Source organism: Haemaphysalis longicornis, unplaced genomic scaffold, assembly GCF_048455015.1.
Source record: "Haemaphysalis longicornis isolate Haplotype H1 unplaced genomic scaffold, Haemaphysalis longicornis Haplotype H1 scaffold_12, whole genome shotgun sequence".
NCBI lineage: Eukaryota > Metazoa > Arthropoda > Arachnida > Ixodida > Ixodidae > Haemaphysalis > Haemaphysalis longicornis.
In genome coordinates this window covers 4995143-5015701 of record NW_027526225.1, presented here as the reverse complement: position 1 = coordinate 5015701, position 20559 = coordinate 4995143, and the positions used below count along the sequence as shown (strand labels likewise).

The 20559-nt window shown below is 47.1% G+C and overlaps 3 protein-coding genes across 3 annotated transcripts in view; 2 read left to right on the top strand and 1 right to left on the bottom strand.

Annotated features, from left to right (window-relative positions):
• Positions 1-59: 59 nt before the first annotated feature.
• On the top strand, positions 60-6595 carry LOC144162319 (THAP domain-containing protein 1-like). The gene is made up of 3 exons (XM_077692799.1): positions 60-411; positions 2088-2286; positions 4813-6595. The coding sequence occupies exons 1-3, from the start codon at positions 344-346 to the stop codon at positions 5065-5067; spliced, it is 522 nt and encodes a 173-aa protein (XP_077548925.1). The 5' UTR covers positions 60-343; the 3' UTR covers positions 5068-6595.
• A 6090-nt stretch (positions 6596-12685) lies between these two features.
• LOC144162315 (protein OPI10 homolog) lies at positions 12686-18764 on the bottom strand. Its single transcript, XM_077692794.1, has 4 exons — positions 18608-18764; positions 18394-18523; positions 16535-16642; positions 12686-13033 (listed from the first exon to the last, which is right to left on the bottom strand). Exons 1-4 carry the CDS (start codon positions 18641-18643, stop codon positions 12714-12716), a joined length of 594 nt encoding a protein of 197 aa, XP_077548920.1. The 5' UTR covers positions 18644-18764; the 3' UTR covers positions 12686-12713.
• Positions 18765-18915: 151 nt separating this feature from the next.
• The window catches only part of LOC144162313 (uncharacterized), a 36193-nt gene continuing 34549 nt past the window's right edge, over positions 18916-20559 (top strand). The window contains exon 1 of the mRNA XM_077692792.1: positions 18916-19070. Coding sequence (XP_077548918.1) covers positions 19055-19070 — 16 coding nt within the window. The 5' untranslated portion in view covers positions 18916-19054. The remainder of the gene's footprint in view (positions 19071-20559) is intronic.

Below are 20559 nucleotides of genomic sequence, written 5' to 3'. Positions count from 1 at the left end.
AGAAGCCTGTTATCACGCCGCCGAGTGGATAAACAGCGAACATGTCGCTTGCTTCACTTTGGGCGGTTATGTGGCTGCTTTTTCGCCTCTGCCTCTGTTGAGTGTTGTTACCTCCATCACTTTAGGTGACTTGGACTTGGCGGCATAAATCAACCGGTTTCTCGTGTCGAAAGTAACCGAGCGAAGTTGATCACTCAGAAACTACGCTGCATTACGAGTATTTTGCTCACCTTTGCACTGATCGCGTAAGACAGCGAGATAGGAATGTGAACACACTCTGTGCCCATTCGCCTCGGGAAAACGTAGTTACTAGTCCTTAGGAAGAAAGACAAACGAATTTGCAATGCCAGCGTGTGTAGCCTGGAACTGCCGAAACGACAGCGCTAACTACCCAGCTACAGGCTTTCACAAGTAAGCACGACCTTTACCGCACCTCCACATGGCTTCACCTCTCTGATTTCAGCACGTATTTTGCACCGATTTTATTGTATACTTTTTATCCAGCGTTATTAAGTGTCATATCCAGTTTACCGTTTGCCACCTTGTTATATCGTTTATCTATTTTACGTATTATACAGTAGACTCCCGTTAACACTTATTCAAGGGGACCTTTGAAATTCGTTCGTATTATCGGAAATTCGTCTTAAGCGGAGGTTTTTTTGCATTGTGGACGTTACAAGAGAGCAAGTGTTGTTCCTCTGTACCGGAGTCTACTGCATTTCATTCGCTCAGTGAGACAGCGGTACGGTGTGCACGTCTAAACGAACCGCGTTTTTTAGTAAAAATAAATATGCTATAAGGAAAGCTGCTGTTTTAAATATCGTAGCACATGCCTGGCTGTTCCTCGAAAATAATGAAAAAGCAGCAAAAAAGCAAAGCATCAGAAAAAAAAAATGGGTGTCAGCATGGCCCAGTCCTCTGTGTATAAAGTCCCATATCAGCACAAAACCTCCAATTCACCCCCTTTCCTTACCCCTCCACTGTAGCAGCTTTGCGTTCTCAAGCAATGTTGCTACTGGGAATGCACGCATCAACGCTGACACAATGCTGACTTTCATACCCGGGCTGCATGTGTTCAATGGGGACGGTGTAGCTTCCGTGGGCACAAACTTTTTCAAGTTAACATGTTCAGTATTCTGGTCGGGACATTTGCACTTCCCTGGAGGCATCTCCATATCTGCTTCAAATCAAAGGACAAACCACATGTTCGATGCTGCAGGACCCCTCAGCTTGCTAATGAGCACTGTGTCACCTTTTTTTTTTGTCATTCCTGTCGTACTTAATTTATCGCAAATAAACAGTTCCCAACTAGGTGGACCCAAGACCCACAGTGCCAGGAGTAGCCCTACTGAAACATATCTGTGCATACGTAGTTATCGGACCAGACAATTCTCACAGATGCACGTACATTTGTGAAATTCACAAAAATGGAATTCTTTTTTTGTTTGAGCAATTTGGCACAGCTTTCCCAGAACATGTGGTTAGAAGAAGCCAGGAGACACACTTTGTATAAATCCAAATCATGCGGAAATCTTAGGTAGCTTGATTCGGCATTCGTAGTGTTTACAGGAATGTTGAAACTGTGTCAATATGTTCAACCCTAGTAAAGAACACAATTCTCCTGCATTTGACAGAAAAAGATAGAAGCTTTAGTCATTGTAGCTGTGTGTCTGTTCAAACGTAAAAATAAATGCAATTCCAAGGTGTTGTGGAAGAATGGATCGTTTCGTCATTGTGGCTATGTGTCATGCTCCTTAAAACTTGCGCGTTCCCGTAATCGTGTCCGTACGGAACTTTTCCGGGTGGAATAGTCCCTTCCCTACAGTGCGAGTCATTCAAAAAGAGCTTGGCCAACTTGCAAAAGGGTAACAGCCCACTAACGGACAGTGCCTGCCAGTCAGGTCAGTGCCGTTGCAGTTGGGCCCTTTGTTTCACACTCTTGGACTCTTCGCGGACAATCTGGGTAGTCCGAGGATTCTCAACGCCGAAGAAATGGGTGTGAGATACGAACGCCAGTCTGGTTCTCGGGGAGTTTGGGACCGACAATGAAAGAGCCTGGGTGTGTGACCGTGACCGGCTGCGTGCAGGTTTCCGTTGGACCAGCCGCCACTCCTGGAGCTGTGGGTGCATAACGTGAACCGGCCGGACCCCTGGGCGCCCACCGCGGACTCGGTGCTCTGCTCGGACCACTTCCCGGAGCGGTGCTTCGAGCGGTCGGGCCGCAACACGTGGCTGCGCTCGGACGCCCTCCCAACCATCTTTGCCTACCCCGACGACCGGCAGCAGGTTACCCCTAAACCGATTATCCTTATAGGACCCGTTGAATTATTGCTGCATGCGCAATTGCAGGGGTGTATCCCGCAACATTGGCACTTTCACAGACCGTGCACTGCACAATGTTTAGTTTTACACGCACCAAACTCATTCCCTGCACTTCTAATTGCGCTGCGCATGCCCCTGAAAAGTGGCTGGTAGGCGGAGGTGTCTTGTTGCAAGGACAAGCAACAGGATAATTCTTGGTTAGTCCAAAGAACGCCCGTGTGTACGAGATTTCGGCGCACGTTAAAGATCCCCAGGTGGTTAAAATTAATCCGGAGCCCTCCACTACGGCGCGCCTCGTCGCCTGCGTTGCGTCGGCGCGTTAAACCCTACAATCAATCAATCAATTTAACTCTTGGTTAGTCAATCCTGCAGGTTTTTACATCTTGCATACAAGTTGGGTTCCACATTAGGTAATAGGTGGCATGGTTAAGCATGCACTTTTGTGCTATGTCTAAAGAGTTTTGACAACTGAATACGATTTCTAAAAACTTGTAGGGTTTGCGTCTCGACGATGCCAAGACGCCTTCCTGCCTCTATGGGCATCAGCTGTCGCTTGGAACAAGTTTGAAATTAATATTGCTGCTGCAATTTCGGGAGTTCAGAAAATGGAAGCAGCTTAGCCTCTTTGTGATGTCAAATGTGCCTTGGCATAGAAGCTTCCATTCCAACTCAAAGTGGTGCGCATCCCAGTGACATGCTCATTGGCCGAAAGCGAAACCGGTGTGCTTGTGCACGGAAGAAATAACAACGCCAGCTGAACATTGTGGTGGCATCTTATGTCATCTTTTGTCTTCTGGGCAGTTTTACACCTCTTTAAATAAGTTAGTGTGGAAGCTGGTGGTGATAAAAGATGGGCTCTGATGCTTTTGCAACCAACATCAAGGCTGACATCTTCCTTGGTCAAAAAATAGTGACATCGACTAGCCTAGACCACCCTGCACCTGCTCCAGATCTCTCTGCGGCCAAAACAGAACTGACAGTGCCATGAATGGCGCTGTAATCCATAATCAGCAGAATATTGGCCAGTCTACCTCTACTACACAAGTGTACAAATGTCATTTGAACCAAATGCAAAGTTGCGCTGTCCACTGGGTTTTGAAATGCCATTCGACTCCAATGACCTTGGAGCCAAATGAGCACCCAGAGAGGCATTTGGGGCTCTCGAATGCCATTTCCAGCACTCTCACGCACAGCGTTCCAAGTCAGCTTTAACGAATGCATTGCTGGCGTACTTGAAACAAACAAAATATTCTCTCAATTGTGGGACTTTTATTACTTCTCATTCTTTTAAATCATGATGTCAAGATGTAATGATTCCAGTTTCTCAGCACTATTGCGAGCAAGCGACAAACCAGTGTGGCCAGACAGCACAAAAAAACCTCGATTGCAATTCAGAATTAAGTAAAAATCTTGTCAAAGCTTACTGTATTTATAATTTGATATCATTTTAATGCCAAAGACTGCTGCTAAATTTTATTGTTGCATTACTGTGTACAAACAGAACTCGACAGCAGCAGCGCCTCGCAGCATGGCGAGCGATAGCTTTCAAATGCCATCGAAATCGTAGCGGAGGACAACGGATTCTGAAGGGCATTGGAAGCCCCATCATTTGAGTTGAATGACATTTGGTTGAAATGACATTCGGACCCTAGTGTAGCCGGGGTATAATTCATGCAATGTAGTTTACGGAATAACAGCAGGAACTCATAAGAGCAAAAAAAAAAAAAACTGAAAAAAACAGACGATGTCATTACTGTGTTAGCCTTCCCTGCATAGCTGCGACGCTGTGCAGAAAGCTGATTGGAGGAGGTGGGCTGTGCAGTAAAGTTATAAAATATTCAGATGTCTTGCGGTAGAGCCTACTTTCATTTTGTTATTGCTTGTGGCTTTTGAATATTCGAGAAAAAAAAGAAAACATTTCGAATGGTATGGGTGTGCTACAAATTGAATTGAATAGCAAACGCCCTTCGCGTATCATTCAAAGTTTCAAATATTCGCTCACCCCTAATAAAAACCAAATGGATGCTGGTTCGATTCCCGGCTGCAGCAGCTGCTTTTCTGATGGAGGTGAAAAGCGAAAACGCCCGTGTGTTCAAGATTTCGGCACGCGTTAAAGATCCCCAGGTGGTCAAAATTTATCTGGAGTGCCCCTGTTACAGCGTGCCTAATTGCCTGTGAAGCACCGGTGTATTAAACCCTACAATCAATCAATAAAAACCAAAGCATTGTCCATTTCCAAGCAAAGGCTGCTGAAAGGCAACCCAAGCTTCACGAATTTCTGATTCAGTGCCAGGCCTAAGTGGGCCCACATCATTCTGCAGTTGCAACGCCTCGGCCAACAAGTCGGTCACATTTCGACTGCAATGCTGCTTTTGCACTGATCTTGGGCACGTTTCTCAATTCATGCGAGTCTCGTACGTCGAGCCGAATGTAGCCCATTCTGCTTGCAAACCAATGCAGCCAACTTTCCTCCTCGTCGCAACGTTGCAGGCGGTGATCGAGACGCTTCCAGATGACCTGCGGTCCAGGGAAGATGCGAGGGAAGACCACAGCTACGGCTCGACCGTTGCAGGGCCCGTGGTCCACGAGACCAACGTCCGCCGAGTGCGACTTCCAGAGGAAGGGGAATCGCTCCGCAAGAAACTCAAGCTCTCACGGCAACGCGTTCGTCGGCTCGAAGAGCGTGTCGCCATGCTCAACGATATGGTGTACTCTCTGCTGAACCAGACCATCATGGAGATGTAGTGCGAGCGTGGACCGTGCTTCGTGTTTGTGATCGTCTCAACGGCGCCTCCGGTTTCAGCCACGAACGACAACAGCACCTCTCGTGCACCTCGCACAAGACCTGTGAGGCGCAAAACAAAGGGTTGCGAGCTCACGGACATCAGAGCTGAAGAGAAGCGAGCGTGTTGTATATAACAATGCTGGCCTTTAGGAAGCGGACGCTTTCTTGGTTCTGCAAGCAACCTGCAACTTAACGAGAAGCGTATGGCCAATGACAGCGGAGCCCCTATGCAAGCTTGACTCATAATTGCTCTGCGATGAAGATATTCCGTCATGACATCTCAGTCCGCCAGCAGAGGAGGCGCTACAGAATCACCTGCACCGAATAAATGCCCGAGTACGGGCACCTAAAACCCGTTATCGGCAGTGGGCAGTTCAAAGGAACATGATGCGGGCTGCGCTAGAGAGTTGCCCCATTCGTTGCACTGCAGACTCTGCGCTGCATTGCACAGAACCTCATCATTGGACACAACAGTGAGGAGAGAAGTGTCAACATGTCGTCGCTTTCTATGAACATAAAAGTGTCGTCCAAAATGATGCGTGTCTGTGCGAACTAAGCAACATGTAACGATTCCTCTGTGCGAGTGACACTACATTACAGTGAATTAAGTGACGGAGCGCCCGGCAGTTCTCCCTCCAGCCATGAAGTGCATGCCATTCCGGCTTCTTCCCTCGCCATCTCTTGTCAACACTGTATGGAATTGGAAAGAAAATATACTAGGCAGACATTTGGGGATTCGAAGCCATTTTCACCAAAACTGATCCAATCAGAGAGGCTGAATGCAGTGCTGCATCTAAGTGAAGTCTGTTGCAAAGCGAATGGTAGATCTGTAGACAAACAAAAAATTGTGCCACGTAGGTGGTGTGGTGCAAATGACCTGGCTGCTGACAAAAATAAACAAGGACACCTGCTGTAGCACTTCCTATGACCTAGTGGATTCAAAAGAATTACTGTGTAGTGCTCCTGCTTTTTTCCGTTGTGATTAAAGTTTGGCCTGACCCGTGCAAGTGTGCAGAGGCCACGGTTTCGTTGCAGCGTCACGTCTGTCTGCAATACTTAGAAGGCCAACTGATGTGCAAGATACGTACAATCGCGCCCAATTTGACTCGCAATAGGTGAGCGGCCGCCGTAGCTGCTGCCCGGTTGGCGGTGGCGCCTTGCAGCGAAGCACTCGAGAAGTAAAGGGAGAGGGGGTCCGCTCTTCCGATAATCACCAGCAACCCCCGAGTGCTCTGTTGCCTTTCGCGCTCCGAATGCGGTGCGCATGAAGCTGCCCGATGCAGTTCAGCTTGGCGCAGCCTTGCGACTCCAGAATTGTGACGCGTGATGGTTTCGTTGCTATCGCCGCGAAATGTAAGGTGGCCCGGCTATTGTTATGGAACGTATTTTTTAAAAAGCTTTGTTGTTGATCATATTAAAAATTAACACTGTCCTTTATGTTATCCTTAAGACGACTGGAAGGTGAAAGCCCGAGTGGCGCTGCATTAAAGACATACGCATGATTTACTTGGTAGCGCGTTTTTTTTCGCATTCATGTCCACCGTAGACGTATCTTTCTTGCGCGAATATTTTACCGACAACACTTGTATTGAAGTCCGTAAAAATTTGCTTTTTCATCCACATTTCCCATCTTAATTAGTATGCTTAATTAGGCTCGAAAATTAGCTAATTAAATATTAGTCATTATTAGTAGGCCTAATTTGATTATTCATCCACCATATTACGGTTTGCCATCTCCTTTAAAGCATCGAGTCATCTACTTTATTCGCTTTTAGTGATGCATCTTAATTTGCTGACTCATTCACTTCTATCGCATAGTCATCCATCTTCAATAAATTTAACTCCCTTTAATTCCCATTAATTTACCTAGTTGGGCACCTAATACAATTTATATCACTTCGATTCCTCCTATTCTCTTTTATAACCTTCATTCACTTAGCCATCCCATTTCATTCACTTTGATTCCTCTAAATTACCCTCGAATCGTCCTAATTCCCAATAATTTCTCTTTGTTTTGCCGTCCTTCCTAACCCGCTTTGATCGATCATATTTCACTTTCGCTCCTATTAATTTACTTTGATTCACCTTAATTCGCTTTGATTGCTAACAACTCTCAATTCGCTTTGTCATCCACTCATGCGCCATCATTCTCTCGTCCACTTCAACTGCCTTTAACTCGCTGGAGGTGTCCTGAACTTTTATACAATGTGTATTGGCGACCGGTTTTCGCTGAAGGACTTGACGGAACGACGATATAAATAAGGCTTTGGCCTTAATGATATCAACACTTTTGGAAATACACAATCCATATTTACCTATAGATGTTCATTGCAAATTTAAACTCGCCAAAATTAATTCAGAGTTAACACATTGAAACTGAAAGAGTTTATTGACCAGCGCCACTGTAATGCCGTTACATGTCTGTTTGCTATGAGGCAGCAACAAAGCAAAAACATGCAATAACAATAACTTTCGTTTAAAAAAAACCTTATGAAGACGAAGTTGATGGTGCCTCAGTATCGAGTCATGCCTCCTTTAGCAGCGATCACGTTGGATTCCGGATGGAAGCGATGCATAAAGAGCCTCCACGTAGCCTCTGCCCTCCTTAATGACGTTCCATGCGGCTTCAACCACGTGCCACAGATCGTCCGCCGATGCTCTATGCAGTCCTTCCGTTGACAGCGCTACCTTTATCCTTCCCCATACTGGCTCGATAACACTCACGTCGGCACCTTTAGGGATCTATTCAAGTTGGCGCACACCGCGGACAGTTAACAATTTCTTGACACTTGTTGCGGTGTGCACAGGGGCCAGGTCTTGCTGGAAGAGGTAATCGCCGTCAGAGAATGGGCCGTCTAGGGCATATGGGATCATTACATATACAGGATTTCGGAATATTTCTCTGCAGTTAGGGAGCCTTCAATTCAGTGTAGTGCGCCAAGTCCATCTCTGGACATGACGGCCCACACGTTTACGGTGCTCCTTCCACTCGAGGCCATTTCTTGTATGTATTCCAGCTCGTAGCGAGTGTTCACGGGACGCCAGACTCGACGTTTCTGGTCCCATCTTGTGGTAAACGTCAATTCGTCGGAGAACACCACCTGCTTCCAGTTGTCAACGCTTCAGGTGCTGTGCTCAGACGCAAACCTGGGACGTGATGCTTTGTTGTTGTCGGATAGAAGAGGCTTTTGCATGGCGACACGCCTCCTCAGTCCGTCTTCTGCCAACCTTCTTTTCACAGTAGTCAGTGAAGCTGAAACACCTGCAAGTTGAGCATGCTGCTGCGCAGTGCCAAACGGAAAAAAATTAATGTTCCCTACAAAAATAAAAGCAACCTAAATAAAAACAGGTTAGCATAAGCCGCAGCGACCAAAACTTCATTTTCAATGGCGCTGGTAACGCGAGGGCGACGATCTTGAGGGGCGTCACAAATTCTCCCTTCGTTTCTATGAGCCTGAATAATGCGATTCACTGTGTTCGTTGATCGGCCAGTTGAATCAGCGATTTCTCGCTGCGTATAAGACTTCAAGCATAATTCCACAATGCGCACACGTTCACTGTGAGGCACTCTTGACATGGTGCGGCCTGCTGTGGAAAGAACAATGCAGCCGAAAAGGGCATTGAAAAGAACGTATAAAAACTGGCATCAGTGCTTTGTGCTCTCCTCTCGTTTTTCAGCGTGAAACTGACGCTGTAACCAATAGAAAGCAGTAGGTGCTAACAGTTCCTTGGAAGATAGCGTCATGCATATTTTCTTTTATTGTTAGCATATTGTTTTTACGGCACTTATACGTTTTCATTGTGGTAAGGCAAGCATAGCAGCGCAGTAGCCATCAGAGACGTAGCTGAAAGCATAATAGTGCATTGTGTACCGTGAAGCATTGTCAGAATTAGAGGCAGAAGCAGTAAATAAAAAAAATGCGGTCAGCCAGTGTTTGAGATATCTTTATTTGTGTGGAAGATTGAACGCTATCGATATTTCGCGACGCCCTACTATTGCCAAACTGGAAGGCTTGCGCAAATGCGCATAAGAGCATTGCAGCCAATGATAAAACCTGTCGCTGGCGATGCGGTAAGCCACTCCAAAAACTTCCGAGGTAACAATTCATACCAGCCGCAAAGGAAAGAAGCCAGCAATGGTGCACACAGGGGATGCCGATGGGTATCGGAACGGCTGGCCCCTCGCCCTTTACTTCTCGAGTGCTTCGCTGCAAGGCGCCACCGCCTCCCGGGGAGCAGCTGCAGCGGCCGCTCGCCTGTTGCGAGTCAAATTGGGCGCGATAGTACTTAGATATGTTTTACCAAGGTGCCTGTCCCAGTGCTTCGTTGTTGATTTGACGACACGTTTTTTCGTAGCTGCCTTTCTTGGCTTGTTTCGTGACATTTCTTCACTCTCGCTACTCCTGGACGGTGGTCAACAGTGTTTTGACGTGTTGATGTGAAAACACGCCCCCTCATCAACGTCATCATCATCTCCCTTTTTATTCGAGTCTATTCCTTCTACTCTCCATTTATATGTTTAAAAGCCTTGACTAATCACTGTTGTAAAGCCTACATTTAGCTTTGACATTTGATTGTAACATTAAGCTTTTAATGTGCTGTGGGTACCAGTTAACAACATTGTACAGTATAGACTGCATGTAATGTATGTCGTGGGAGCCACACAATACCCACTATAACTGGTACTGCACTATAAAAATGGACTTTTCAAAGCCTGCACATATGCGAAACATGTAGGCTGAACAGCAACACGCATGCAACAATCGAAGAATGCGACCAGAACGTTTGCATTTCATTTATAAGCTTGAAGCGTTGTCAGAGCACGCCCCAAGGGCCAGCCTTTCCAAACAACCTTCATGTGAAGCAGAGAAGAGAATATGTGAATCACGTCATACGAGAGAGAGAGAGAGAGAGAGAGAGAGAGAGAGAGAGAGAGAGAGAGAAAACGTTTATTGAAACAACAGGGACGGGGTAGGGGAGAAAAAGAGTTAGGAGCTGTGGGTGGCCATCCTATTCCGGTAGGCCACGTGCCACAGCTGCCATCCTCGCCCGAGAGATCAGGGCTTCCTGGTCTTCGAGCTGGCAGCTCTGCAACGCGCACTCCCACTGCTCAAGGGTACGGGATCTGGGTGGTGGAGGGTTGGTGGGGCACGTCCATTCGAGATGAGCTGTGGTGTTAGGTTCATCGCATTGGGTGCAGTTAGGTGGGTAGTTAGTAGGAGAGATGTGATGGAGATGGACGTGATTGTAATATGTGTTGTTTTGAAGTCGGCGCCAAATGCTGGCGTCTGCGGTAGAAAGGAGGAGGAGGAATAAACTTTTATTGAATCCCAATCTGACTAAATGTGTGGAGGCAGACCAGTGGGAGGGACTCCTTAGTCCGGGAGTCCCTGGCTCTTGCTGGCTATCCGGGCCCGTCTCACCAGGTTAAGCTGGGAGCCGGGTTCAGAGCTGGACAGCTGCGCCGCCCACTGTGAAGGGGAAGGGTGGGGATTAGGAGGTAGGCCAGGTGTGTGGGAGCATTGCCATACGATGTGGTAGAGGGTACCTCTTTCGGGGCAAAACTTGCACTGCGGTGAGTGAGAGGTGGGGTAGATCAAATGCCATAGTGTATTGTGAGGGAAGGTCAGGGTTTGAAGTTGGTGAAGAGTGATTTCGTCGCCCTTTGTTAGAGAGGGGTGAGGTGTCGGGAAGGTGCGACGAGACAGCTTATAATGTGTGAGAAGGTCGTTGTAGGTGAGTAGGGGGTGGGCATCCAGGGTGGGAGGATGGGGGTTGGGGACAATGGCCCGATGTATCACTTCTCGGGCCGCGTCGTGCGCCGCTTCATTGCCGGCCAACCCACAATGGCCAGGAGTCCATAGAATGTGGCACTCCTTGGAGAGGTAAGTGGAGTGTTCGATGATGTGTAGGGCAGTGCGAGGAAGTAGACCTTTTTGAAGATGCCGGCAGGCTTCCTGCGAGTCCGTGATTACTGTCACGTAGTTGTGACGAGCAGAGGTAAGGGAAGGGCTATCTCTTCAGCTTCAGTTTGTGTTGAGGCCCGCGTGGAGGCAGTGGCGATAATGCGTTTTTGGCTGTCGACAGTGGCCACGGCATAAGTTGATCGGTTTGGATATGGGGATGCGTCCACGTACAGCGTGTCGGGAAGATGCTGGTAGTGGGTGCAGGCGTAGTTGGTGCGGGCGGTGCGACGACCATCGTGGATGCCTGGGTGCATGTTCCGGGGTGCAGGTCAGACCACATTTAGAGAGATATATGGTAGTGATGTCGATGGCTCTTTGAAGTAATTCTTGTTGCTCGCCCATGGTACCCGAGTTGGTCCATATCGTAAGATCGTCGGCATATAAGGCATGGTGGAGGGATGGGATGGTGTCCAGTAGTGGAGGCAGATCTCTGAGAGCTATGTTAAATAGCAAAGGAGAAATTACAGAGCCTTGTGGTGTTCCTCGGGGGAGCGCTGGGAAGGAGGGGCTGCATAAGTGGCATTTTTTTTCTCACTCTGGTTGAAAACATGCCATCACTTTGCTCTGACAGTTTTTTAATGGCCTTGTTGATCATCTAGTCTTCTATGACACTTTTTATTCAATGTGCAAACACTTAGTTTATTCAAACAGTCACGTGCATCCTTCCATGAAATGTCCGGGATGTTGTTTACTGATTAGACATACAGTTGTGCCAATTTTCCACTATTTAAGCAATGTTCGCCTCTGTTTTGAGTAAAATGGCTTGAAGTTTTCTCGCGTTTTTGTGGAACGGACAAAAGACTTCGAAGCACACGGTGGTGGTCAAAAGCAGGAGCAGATGAGAAATTTTTTTACGAGAGTTGGGGATGCTGTCATTGACAGGCACTGACAGTCCACGATGCCATCTTGTGTAAGACAAGGCAACTTGAAGACTGAAGCGCCGATTGGCAGAGACGACTGCGCAGTTTTAAAGGTTCTCTTTCTCCCCTTGCTTGTTTGTTTGCTTTAGGTGCCCTTCTTCTCCACACATTGACTTTGTTGCTCCCTCTTCCACTTGCACCCCATTGAAGGCATAGCTTTCCGAGCCAGTTGACTTTGCCGATGGGCACAATGTGCAGAAACCAAGACATTAACAGCTTCGCTGTGCAAGAAAAGAAACTGGCGAAAGTGTCAGAGTCGCCAGTCAAAAGCTGTGGCACTCGGTGGCGATTGCCATGAAACGTGGTAAAAACAGCACAGCTAAGGACCAGACGCAAAGGAAGGAAAACACAGGACTAGCGGTGTGTCCTGTCCTGCGTCTTCCTTTGCATCCTGTCCTTCGCTGCGCTGTTTTTACCACGTTTCATTGCTCCAACAAACTAGCCCACATTCAAGCATTGACAGGTGATTGCCAGTTTTCTTAGACTGCTTCTATGCTCGTTGTTCGTGATAATGCCTCCCTGAGAGAAGCCTGGGCACTGAAGATTACAGTAGCATAACTACAGAGCACTTTCGTTGGCAGGGTTGGCTGCGATAGTGATTGGCTCTAGGAGACTCTAGGCAATGAGTTGTGTGGCCCCACTTTACAGCAAGAACAGGTACACGACTCGGAAGAAAGAGAATGCCCGATGAATTGAAAAAACGCAAAGCCCGCTCCTTTATTAGGATGTTGCCGCTTTCCAGAAGTTTGGGTTCTGTTCGAGCCGTCTGCGGAAGTTGGAGTACCACTGCTCCAGGGCTCGCAGGGGGAAAAAGTTTTCGTTCGGGTGAGTGGGCACCGTGACCGACCCCGCGTACGAGGCCAGGTGGTTGAACAGGCTCTCGGCCATCTTGGTGCAGAACTCGGTCTGGGAGGTGGCCGCCGTCGCGTCTCCGCTGGCCGGTGCCTGGAACTGGATCTGGGCCAGCGGTTCCACCGAGATGCCCAGCTGGGCCACGCTGCTGAAGCCGTGCGCCGAGAAGGCATGAAGCTGCGTGGACTCTGCAACGACAACCAATCATCATCATCATCATCAATTACACGTCAAAGGACAAAACTACAGAAAGGAGGCAAAAGGTGTTGCAGCACCTGACGGAGGCCAACCCTCCCTCAAAAACAAAGTGATTTTTAGAAACTTCAGTTGAAAAATGCAAAGTGTAAAGACCGTCACAGTATCAACATGAATTGAGCAAAGAATAAAGATTACAGTATACTAGAAAGTGTGATTTTTATAAACGCCAACATTTAAGCGGGAGAAGCATAGCAAGGACAAAAGGAAAAAAAAAACACCCCGGGGAGAAAGTGCAGGGAAGGTAGTGAAAACAAATAATCCTAAAACATAAAACTGCTGCCTTGTTAGAATCGTACTGACACCACTTTCAACGTCAACTTTGCTCAAATAAGCTGCATAACAAGGAAAAAAGGGAATGGCCATGTGACCCATAGCTCATTTCCTGCACTAGAACCTATGACATCATATGCACAGCTGTGCGATTGGCTGAGGCCAGCAAAAGCAAACGCAAGTTAGGCGGGCCTTATAAGCTTACAGAACTAGCTATTTTCGCATGCATATTCGTTTTACAGCAGTAAGAATGGTGGGGTGAACAGTGGAAGTTACAAAAGTAGACGTAAACATAGAAGCACCAATGCGTACTGTTGTTGGTCCTGCGCGCACTATGCTGGGTTTAGCTGCACAGCAGTCCGGCACGTTGGGGTTGTCTCACATGACACATGCCGACTGGCATAAGCGATATTCTCTTTCGTGATCCTGTTTGTCGAGGATACCCCATGTTTCATGAAACAATTACTACCTACCGTAACAAAAACAAGCCAGGTGCAAATACAATCAGAAACACAGCAAAGATGAACAGCGGCCCTGCGCAGTACGATGGCGCCATCTAGGAGGACTGACGGTAAGCAAGTCTCCACAGACCACTGCAGACTATACAGCGCACTAACATTCGTTCTAAGACCTGTCCTTGTTAGCTCACCGCAGACGTCACAAAACACATGATTTGACGGGGAAATCAAAATTTTAACTTAAATTCATTAATTTCTCAGTTAATAAAGCATAATTTGCTGCTGGACAAGCGCTGGGGCACTATAAGACACCAAATCTTGCGAATAAAAACAAACCTGTATTTTGCCTGCATGTCCCCTCCAAGGCCTTGATTCTCAACCACACCCACACACACGGACTGTCTCAGAAAGATGTGTAAAACTGTTGACTCCGATATTTACAGCACTCATGTGGCTGTCCCTTCTCAAATTGCATATAGAAACGGCAAAAAAAATTTTAAAAGAAAAAGGTACCAGGGAACCTAAGCTTTCTCTCATTGCGTATGAATGCAGGAGCATTAACTTCTGCAGAGTTATGAGGCCGAGTTTTGTGCTGCTAATTTTAGAGATGCTGAGTGTACGATGTTGTGATATGCAAGAGCTAAATTTTTTTCATCGTGAGTAGGCTTCATTGCAACACACGCTGTGTAAAAGCCAGCTTTACAGGGACCAAGTTTTGCACCGACCTCCTGTAGAGCCTCAGCTCCACTACTCGACACAAATGCATTGCTGGCAAGACATTATCTCCAACAGCAATGTTCTTAAATAGAAATTCAAAGTACCTAGGAACATTTATTTTAACCCTTTGAGGGTCACGGCCGTACATGTACGGCAGCGGCAAACACTTTCAAAATGGTCAATGACGTACATGTACGGCACTGCTTGTATCTTTAAAAAGCGCGCCTTTTTCGCCAACTTCTCTTGCTTGGCATTTGCTGCCACACTTCGGAAATACGTCAAATTTTTTTCTTGCACCGATGGCTGTTCTTTTTATTTTTTTATGATTTACTTCAGCGGCGCCCTGGCTATCGCTTGCACATCTGCTAACGAGGGGGCGCGCTGGGTATCGCCCACCGGGCGCCCGGGCGCCTCTCGCTTCTTGCGCCTGCCACAGACCAAGGTCGTCTCCGAAACTGATGATGCTCTTTTCTCGTTTTTTTGCATTTTATGAGCGGTGCACTGTCTATAACTCCCACATCTGGCTGCGTGCGCTGGCGGGCGGGCAGCGGCTGGTTTCAGTATCATCCTCCGCGTGCTTCCCACTTTTTGCGCCCGCGAAACTGATGTCTTCTGATTTTGATCAATCAAAAGGTGCCGGCTTGTTACTCTAGTTTTTATTTAGAATTTTTCTTGTGTAACGCCATAATAAACCACATGTATGTAACAACACAAATGATTTTTTTGTCACTTTAGGGTCACCCAAAAAAATTTGATTATTTTTTCTCGATATAGATTCGTCTGTAGACGTCTGTAGATTCGTCTGTAGGACGCAAAAAAAATCGACCTGGGGGGATGCATTTGACGAAAAAATTCGACCCTCAAAGGGTTAAAAGTTTTATTTGAGGAATCATTTGCAGCCTTGCACGAAATATTGCTGAAATTAACGATGCCAATTTGTTTCGCTCTGCATTGTGTATTGTTACTTGAAAAAGTCTCGTTTTGTGCACAACACAATTTCTTACGCGTGGTATGTATTTAAACTAGTGTATTACTCCCAAAATGTACCTATGTGTGTACAAATTTGTACATCTGTAGAAATGTGTAAAGCATTTTCTTCTGCATTGCTCGAGCCAGCTTGGTAATTTTTTTTTAAATGTCTGCCTGTTTTCATGCTTTTTTTCCCCCTTAAACCCACTCCCCTCTGTAATGCATTACCCTGAGGGTACCAATAAATAAATAAATAAAATGGGAATTTTGACCACAGGTTCCTGGCCCTGACTTTGCGGCTTCACAGATGTGAAGACAGCACGTTCTTTTGCCACCTCAGCCAAGTAACACGCAAGTGATCCTCACACATTAGGAACTCTGGGCAGCCCATACTGGCAGACCGACCAACTTGGCTACCCCTACAGGTGGTAAGTACCGTATTTAAATGCATGATTGTGCCACTGTAACACCACCCAAGTCTGTATCCCGAACAACGTGTGCCAAGTGTACTATCGTGATAAATTGAAATACGGACAACGGAGCGCGTAGCTTTCAGTACATGCCGCGCATCCTGGCGACGGACCACGTATGCGCAGCGCAAACAAGTTACCAGAGTTCGTGTCCAACGCTGATATGGAAAAACACCATCGTCTGGTGTGTGGTCGATTTGGTTTGTCTTCCCACCATGTTTGGTGCCCGCTCACGCAAGCTTTATCTAACACTGCAGCAGCGATGAGTGAAAACGGCACATGCAGCTATATTCCTTAATTTTTTATTTTGTGCCGAGTGCCCAACGGACGATGGAAATATGGTCTTTCCATATCGTCTTCCGGTATGGTCTTTCCATATCGAGGTCGGTCACCAACTCTCGTAACTTGTTCGCACTGCGCATGCGCGGTCCGTCGCCAGGATGCACGGCATGTACTGAAAGCTACGCGCTCCGTTGTTCGTATTTCAATTTATCATGATAGCACCCATTCGCACATGGCTAGCGGTGCAACTGCCAAAGGGGCCCACCTGTCTTGTGCTTGGAGATTCGGAAGATGGCGCTGGGCTTGGTGTTGGATATGAAGCCGAGGAGCTGCCAGTTGCCCACTGCATCGGGGCTCGGCCAGCAGAAGTACACTGCAAGGGGGGGAGGAGGGAGGGGGGGAGGAAAGAACCCCCACAGGTTTTCACAAACACTGAAACACTCCATTCCATTCAGCACAGGTCTCAAATTCACGATTACCCCCCTGTCAGTAGATGCCTACTAACACCTACGAGTTTCTCACGATTGAAAATCAGCGCGGAAAAAACACAGCGCGAAAAAGGACGAGAAGTAGACAGGGCAGTGCTGTCCTAAAACTCGTCCAATTCACAGACCTCTTGTACGAGTTTCTCAATGAAACTCATCGCTTACACTGACACCGAGGCAGGCAATATTCCGTACCCAGAGAAGACTGGCACTTGATTGATTGATTGGTAGTGGTATCCCCTTTGAAATGCGGTGATGACATGTCATCTTACCAAAAAAAAAAAAAAGCTAATATATCTATGCTTCATACTCTTCGTTTAATACTACAGCTGCTCTGGTGGCAGGCACAAAATACTTTTTTTTGTCTGTTGCAGGTGGTAGCTGTCCTGGGCATTATTCCCCTCTCTGCTTTTCGCCCTCCAGCATTCAAATCTTCTCTTAGTCGCCTCGACAGACTTGAAGGTAACTCCCTCTGTCTGTCCTTAAGTCCTATGGCGTCTGGAAGCCGAATATTTCCCTCTTAAAGATTTGCGTCCAGCACCGTCTACTGGTTCTTTTCAAACACTCCATCTATTCTTTTCGTCAACTACTGGTAAAAAAAAAAACTCGGCCATTCAGTCTCAGTAGCCTTGGGGTTTAACCGTGAGTTTTGGAGCAAACGGCCTCAGTTCGAGCCCCAGCAGTGCTAAGTTTTCTTTCTTTTTATGACCCGTGATTTTTTTTTGCTGTAAAATGCTCTCTCAGCTCAATTACCCGCATTGTTTTTGTGAACAAAGGTGGGTTTGTTACCTCTGAGGTCGGTTTAGGGGTGGGGTGCGGCACATCAACGAATTTAATTAAGGTTCTGCATCACACCACAAGTTTTCCAGGCGTGTATTTATGTCACAATGCAATATCGCCCGAGGCAGCTGGGTTGAGCGAGGGACAACACGAATCGTCCCTCTTCAGCTAACTTCTCAGGATGAACCACTTGCGCACTCCGCACTCTTAGCAGTGGTCACCAAGACAACCCTTACACAGCAAATTTTACATTTTAGAGAACTCTGCACATGATAGCTTAATTATACTTGAACACCTAAAGGAATGCAGAAACGTTTGTCTATAATCGATACGCTCACTAAAGTGCAATTTACTAAACTGTGGGCTTGGGCGAGTTGCTGAATAATTCTAGTGTACAGCAGAAAAAAAAAAAGACACAGACGCACGCGTGGGATCTAGTAGACTCCTGTAACTTGCGTGCACGAATCTTATGTCCTAACTGCGCGCCGACATGAGCATTAAAATAAAAACAGCGCTGTTGGTGGCTGGACAAAACGCCCCTTGACTCGCCCCAGCACGTGCATACACAACGGGATTAAACTGGGTTCCACAATTGCAAACCAATGCGTACTTCGCACTGGTGCAAACGCGACAGGCTCTCCCCAGTGGAGAACGCGCCGAGTTTTGTAGGTACGACAGAGCGAAGGTTACTCCTACCACCCTACTGTCAGATAGTGAGACAAGGCGCTCTCGAGTGGCAAAGGAACGAACAGCGACCAATTTTTCGCCCACTTCTCAGCGCGACAAGAAACGAGTTATGAGAAATGGCAGTGGGCTAAGCTGCACTTCGCCTTGACAGCCGGGCAAGCTGCCCATTCACCTGAGCCACCGAAGCCGTCAGGGAACGGTTGGGCCCCCGTGAGGAACACCACGATGTGGTTGATGCTGTCCGGATCGGGGATGTTGATCAGGAACTTGGTCTGGTCGACGTTCTGGAAATCCGTCTGCACCTGAACCGGCGTAGTGGCGGAGTGGTTAGCTTTCAGTTCACTACCCGCAAAGACAACGTAGTACTGCAATCGACGTATACGCACCATACGCCCGGTCACGATGGCCCCGAAGATGCTCATGATGCCGGCCGGAACGACGAATTCCCCGGATTTCTCTCGAAGTATCTAGCGGAGGGCGTTCGCCTCGTAAACCATGCTGCTTCTCTCTCTGCCCACGCACTCAAAGCGCAAATTAAAAAAAAAAAAAACTACAGCAATGATGATGATGATGAGATAAAAGGATGTAAACAAGTAATAAAAACAAAACAAAACAGACCACAAAGTTTTATAGCTGGAGTGAAAAAAATAATTAAGCCATTTTTTTTAAACGTAAGTGTCGTCTGTTTGTTTTGTGAAACTACGTGCGCGAGCTTTGTTGTGGCGTTGCGGTCAGCTGATCGCCGCCACATGATCGCGCTCTTCGAAGATCCTTCAAGAATGCCGTTCGTTTGAAAGTGAGAAAATGACAGACCGCGACTGATCGCCGCTGCGATGTCGCGCGCACAAGGTAACTATTCTGCGGTGCATAAAGCCGGGTGCATAATAGAGTCTCCAGTTAAACTGTTAGCATTGGGTGCGAAACGTCCGGATCGCATGTCTTGCTAAAAAGCGATAACAACAAGCTTCAGTTTATGTGGGACGTTGTGGCTTGTCAGATAACCATATCGGGGTTTCACAAGGAATCCCTTCATTCTCCCATAAAAGCCGTTTCGAACGATTGAAGAAAAGCTAGCACAAAATCATGTCATGGGCTGCCACAGATCGCACTTCCAAAAGTGGAAAGGAAAAGGGTCGAAATTTAAGATACATCATGTTGCCGGCGCTTTCTTCTTTAAATCTTGTGGATGCGTCCGAAAGTGGCTGTTGCTTAATCAAGCGCTCCTGTAGACCTTTTGTATTTCTATCTTAGTTGGATTTGCTTTCCCAGCAGAAAAAAACCATTGGATGTCCAATTGGACCTGTCCGAAACAGCACTGGACCATTTGGAACCAGCTGCACTTCCAAATGGTTCAATGGGGTTTTAAACGGGTCCAAGTGGACTTGGAATTTTTTTTTTTTTTTTTGGCTGGGTTCCCTTGTGGGAATCGAAAATCTGAAAAGAATAACCGCGATGGAGCAAGTCGAGCAATGAAGACAGCTATCGTGATTGTGGGCCGACTTGTGCGCCATATAATAACTTCAGGTCGTCGTTCTTCTCGTTAATTTTAGCCTGTCTCCGAGAGCTGCACCTAATTGTAATCAATCTCTTCTTGAGCTCAAATGTGAAGACCGCTGTTTGACAGATATTTGCCAAATTTGGGCATCTAACCGAACCTGTCGTTTTCATATGGACCATCCAGCCGTTATTTTTTCGGAAACATCCAGGCAGCTGTATAGCCACGCTGCTCAAACTTGTTGCAGTGCTGGTTTAGAGCTGCGCGTACCAGCAGTAGGGAAAACAATGCAGCGGCATAAAGGCGGGAATCAGCCAATAAGGGCATCCATTACACCAACAAAACAGGGCTTCCAGTCCTGTACAGTCCTGGGGCTGTCCAAGTGCTCCCCGCAAATAGCAAGTGCCACAAGAATGCGAGTGAAAATCGAACGCCGGACAGTCCCGGAGCAATCTATGTTCCAGTGTTACTTTGAGACATTTGCACCCTGCATTGTATGAAAGAGACAATATGCTTTGGGACTACGTTTTTTATTACATCGTTGTCAACACTGATAGCAGGCAGCGCTGTAGAAGCTAAGGCGTGTTTCTTGCAGTTTGTTTTATTGCATACTGCCAGCCACCTGTTGGCAGCCAAAGCAGGAGTGGTTGCATAGTTATACGTTCGACACTGCAGTGCAGTGGACAACTCGCGCATTACGGCGAAAAACGTCACCAAACAAGGCAGGTACAAAATTTCCTGGGTAAAAGAAAGGAATAGTGTGTAACACAATGGCTAACAAGCACTCTTGGGCCAGTACAAGCCGGCTTCCTAGATAACATACACAGGTTAAATGTTAGACAA

Bases quoted from the DNA above. Each gene is read 5' to 3' on its own strand.
- LOC144162319 (XM_077692799.1), top strand. From the start codon at position 344: ATGCCAGCGTGTGTAGCCTGGAACTGCCGAAACGACAGCGCTAACTAC. The intron at 412-2,087 runs GTAAGCACGACC...GGCTGCGTGCAG, and splicing joins CCAGCTACAGGCTTTCACAA to GTTTCCGTTGGACCAGCCGC. The intron at 2,287-4,812 runs GTTACCCCTAAA...GCAACGTTGCAG, and splicing joins ACCCCGACGACCGGCAGCAG to GCGGTGATCGAGACGCTTCC.
- LOC144162315 (XM_077692794.1), bottom strand. From the start codon at position 18,643: ATGAGCATCTTCGGGGCCATCGTGACCGGGCGTATG. The intron at 18,524-18,607 runs GTGCGTATACGT...ACGCCGGTTCAG, and splicing joins CCATCGTGACCGGGCGTATG to GTGCAGACGGATTTCCAGAA. The intron at 16,643-18,393 runs GTGAATGGGCAG...CCCCCCTTGCAG, and splicing joins TGACGGCTTCGGTGGCTCAG to TGTACTTCTGCTGGCCGAGC.